At 35.5% G+C, this 4,120-nt stretch overlaps 1 protein-coding gene across 2 annotated transcripts; it reads right to left on the bottom strand.

The window, feature by feature from the left end:
• Window positions 1-527: 527 nt before the first annotated feature.
• Window positions 528-3,800, bottom strand: LOC108454643 (protein REVEILLE 8). 2 transcript variants are annotated; one of them, XM_017753174.2, is made up of 8 exons: window positions 3,348-3,800; window positions 2,680-2,737; window positions 2,474-2,597; window positions 2,229-2,387; window positions 1,994-2,119; window positions 1,791-1,900; window positions 1,391-1,450; window positions 528-1,134 (listed from the first exon to the last, which is right to left on the bottom strand). In XM_017753174.2, exons 1-8 carry the CDS (start codon window positions 3,512-3,514, stop codon window positions 1,039-1,041), a joined length of 900 nt encoding a protein of 299 aa, XP_017608663.1. In that variant the 5' UTR covers window positions 3,515-3,800; the 3' UTR covers window positions 528-1,038. The 2 variants fall into 2 exon arrangements, with proteins under 2 accessions (XP_017608663.1, XP_017608661.1); XM_017753172.2 differs by having other exon boundaries at window positions 2,229-2,390; window positions 3,348-3,793.
• Between the last annotated feature and the right edge of the window lie 320 nt (window positions 3,801-4,120).

Genomic DNA, 4,120 nt, shown 5'->3' with positions numbered 1-4,120 from the left:
TTTTTATGATTGGGTTGGGTTGGGTACTTGAGTTAATATATATTAGATTGGGTATTTGAGTTTATGTTAGATTAGGTTTGAGTGAATAGTGGGCTATTTATATATTATAATTTTATTTATTAATTTTTTCATTTAAACCAAAAAAATTCAGTTAACCGACCGGTTTCAAACCGAATTAACCGTTAACCAAAAACTCAAAAAATTATTAACCGACCCCAACCGAATTAATTCGATTAACCAACCGATTAACCGAATTCGGTAGGCAAACTGAATTTTTTCGATTTTACCCAAATTTTGCACACCCCCTATATTCAAATTGTAATACTTTCATGGGATACTCCTGAGTTGGACGAGGATAAGGCGGGAATATTGATTTCTTAATCAAGTTGCAAAGAGTGAAGGAGTATGTGGTTCACAGTTCTTGTGATTTAAGTGGCTACAGTTTGGCTAATCAATGTGAGTTTTCTTCCACGAGCTCGTGAATATCAGCAACTTGGCGCCACCATTGACCTTTGTACCATCCGTCATGCCATAACTAAGGGTTATAATTTAATAAACCAATATGAGAATACATAAGAAATCTATCATATTTTGTCATGGAGATCCTTCTACCTACATTCAAACGGCAGAATCATGATCCTTATTACACATATCTTCGAATTCTCGTACTTCACTTCTATACTAAGCCATACAGCGCAATTACGGCTAAAAGACGGACCTCACAAGAATATACACAATTTATCTGGTTAACAGGTAAGAACAAGGTGACAACCATTCCATTTGATCTTGCCGGATTACGAGGAGCTTGAATGTTCTTAGTAGAGAACCTTCCACTCATCGTTTCCAGCATTTTCTATAGGCTGCTGGCTGCAGCTTCTCTACCTGGTAAACCTCGAAGGATGCTGCCCCTAATTCCCATCACTCGCTTTAGATTTAAGATAGCAATCAACAGGAAACAGATTCTGTTCTGGGTGCAGCATTGGAGAAGTATAATATGAGAGGAACGTAGTTGCCCGAAAATCCTACACAATAAACACCTTAACACAATATATCATTCATTTGGTTTTGGGGAATAATTCCTTTGGTAACTCCCACCGTGTTTGTGCCGACATCATATGAAGATAGGACCTTCCTCTGTAACAACCAAGGAGAATAGTTAGTCAAACATTTAACAACAGTCTTTCAGTAATATATATGTGTATGTATACATCTGTTTTCTATTGTTCAAGTAACCCGGAAGGAATTGAAATATAAGAGTACTCGAGCATTCTAGACAAAATGCAATATGAAGTGGTGACATATTCGTGAGAAATTTTTACATCGAAAGGAAGAACAAAAACAGAAAATTGAAAGCAGTTTCTTGGTGGTGCAGTAGGATAAGAATACTTACAATTGGCTCAAAATCTGGACTACACAAGTTAACAGTGAGGTTTCTCATCAGTAACAAAACCTGCACAGGATAAGAAAAGGAAATACATACAGTAACTCGATTTAGAACAAGATGAATTTTATGAGGCAGATAAGACACATGAATCAAAAGTCATGTTCAGTTTTGTCTTCTGGTTCTATAAGTTTCATCGGCCAATTACAATTTTAATCAGATTAGATTATCATCAGTTATTCCTAGAGATACTGCTTTGCAAACCTTATTGAGTGGTTATGGACAAAACCGACTGGAAACAAATTCATCTGACAAGTTTCTTTTATGGTTTTTATTTACAACTTCCACATCATGTAACATAAATTAGGGCATCTCATGACAGATACAATAAAGGCAAATTTTTACTTACAGTTTCAAAATTTATGGGATCCATCTCTTTGAGTTTTTGTACGTGCCCATCAGTGTCTGGATCAAAGACACTCCCAATGAAGCTATACACTTCAGCAAAATCAGGTATACCTGCAAAACAAAGATAAAGTTGGCCAATACCATCAAGTACAAACAGAATAACTGGGGAACACAATTGATTATGGTATACAGAAATGCAATTACCGTGAAGCATGGACGCTTGTTTCCCTTGCTTTGACATATCAGAATTAGATATTGTTTGACCTGAGCTTCCAATGCCACTAACACCACTGTTACTAATCTTAGCTACGCCCTTCGATCCAATATTAGCTGAATCAGTAACGTTATATGCATAAGAAAATGCTGGAAAGTTTCCTTTAGGAAATCTAATCATCTACTATTATAACAAAGGAAAAACAACAGGGAGAAGAATTCATGCCTTCCGTTCCTCGAAGACCTGTAAATTCATCTTGTGGTGACATGATTTTACTTGAGGCAGTGTTTACCAGCATGGAAGCTTCATCCCAGGGTGCATATCCAGGTGCAATGGTATTTATCGATGAAGGATAACCCATGGATGCTTGTAATGGCACTAACACTGCTAATATAAGAGCATGTCAATATGTAATCATACCCCAAGAATTCAATAGAATATATCATCACAATCCATTCTAAAAACCAAACCATTTTTGGAGGCCTTTTGAGGGTAAGGGTGTGCAGCTTTGCGCTTGGGACGAGGAGGCGGCACATGCGCAATCGTCCCATTCTTTTGAACCTTCAGAAAGTATTTCTGGGCATGACTTCGAATCTGAAAAAGGCAGAAGCAGAATGAGATAAAAGATTGAAAAACTAAGATCAAAGACAAAACATCAAATCTCCATTCTTAAAACCTGGATAACTGTCTTTGAACCGACAAAATCTTCAATTTTTTTCCAGTCCCGATCAAACCTAAGTCAGCAAGAAAGATAACTATTTAATAGGCTAACATGAATATTTTTCTTTGACGAAACAATATTAGCTCAAATTGGTAATAGACACAAAGAGGAACAAGGCAAGAGCTGCTATTGGCATCCTAAACAAGAAAAAAAGGAAGTAAATGCATTGCCATTGGCATCCTCGTACAAGACTCGATACAGAAGCTGATAAGGAAGCTTTAAACTTAATGATTAGTTAAATTGTTGTACCAAATTCAACCAAAATTAAGCTCCAAAATAACTTGAATTGAAGACCAAATTACATTACCGGTTTCTCCGAAGCATCCACTTAGCAATTGAAACAAGAAAAGACTCAGTCAAGATTTTCTGAGTTCTAAACTAGCCAAAACAGAAGAATTGAAACTAAGAAACAACATGAACCAAAAAAAAAAAAAAAGAGGCCCCCCGAAAAGGAAACTTTCCCACTAAAGAGGAGATGGAAACTTGGAAAACGAAGAAAACAGTAAAACATGGGTTGGGGTACTCGTAATTCACTTTAATTTCACAAAAAAAGAAGAAGAAAAAACGAAAGTTTTCATCTTTAAATATATATAATATAAAGAAAAAAAGAAAAAAGAAGTTACAGTTGAAGAGCTTCAAGGAATTTGTCGTGCTCTTCTTCAGTCCAGCTCTCACGCGACTTAGTAATGGTGTAAGGTTTCCTGACTTTCTTGCCGGAGCCATCAGTGGCGGTGGTGGAAGTGGAAGACTGCGGCGGAGGGGGTTGTGGAGGATTGGGCGATGAGTTCATGTTTTCCTCTGCTTGGCTTGGCTATGCCTTTTTGCTACCTAACAGTAGACAATATGAGTTATGGTTGAGTTTGGGAGAGAGGTTAGCTCCGTTGTCTGGCTGGTTGGGCTGGGTGATACATGTGGTGAGTCGTCTCAGGACCGTTCAATTAATCGTCCGGTTTCAATTCCTCGTTTCCGCGATTTCGTTTATGGTCTTTATCCTTAATGAGAGGTGTCTTTCGTGTGCGGTCTCATTCACTATGCACTATCTAATTCAACACTGTGAATGGATGAAATTAATGGGTGTTTTACCTTTCCGAATAATTTATTATTAATTATTATTATTATTAAGATTATATTTCAAAAATAAAACAAAATTATCAAAATTTAACATTCCAAAACGCTATATTTTATTTACGCTCTGATCTTAAAATGATAAATTTTAATTTAATTTTTAAAATTTATAAAGATATAAATTATTAAAATATTAAAATTACATTTTAACTCTTATAAAATATATAATTTAATTTTAAAAATTTTCAAAAATAAATTCTAACTTTACCCTCAATAAAAAAACAAGAAGGTTAAAAATAATAATTCTATATTTTATTTGGATAATTAAAAT

This window comes from Gossypium arboreum, chromosome 9 (genome assembly GCF_025698485.1).
Source record: "Gossypium arboreum isolate Shixiya-1 chromosome 9, ASM2569848v2, whole genome shotgun sequence".
Lineage (NCBI taxonomy): Eukaryota > Viridiplantae > Streptophyta > Magnoliopsida > Malvales > Malvaceae > Gossypium > Gossypium arboreum.
This window is presented reverse-complemented; position numbering and strand designations above follow the sequence as displayed.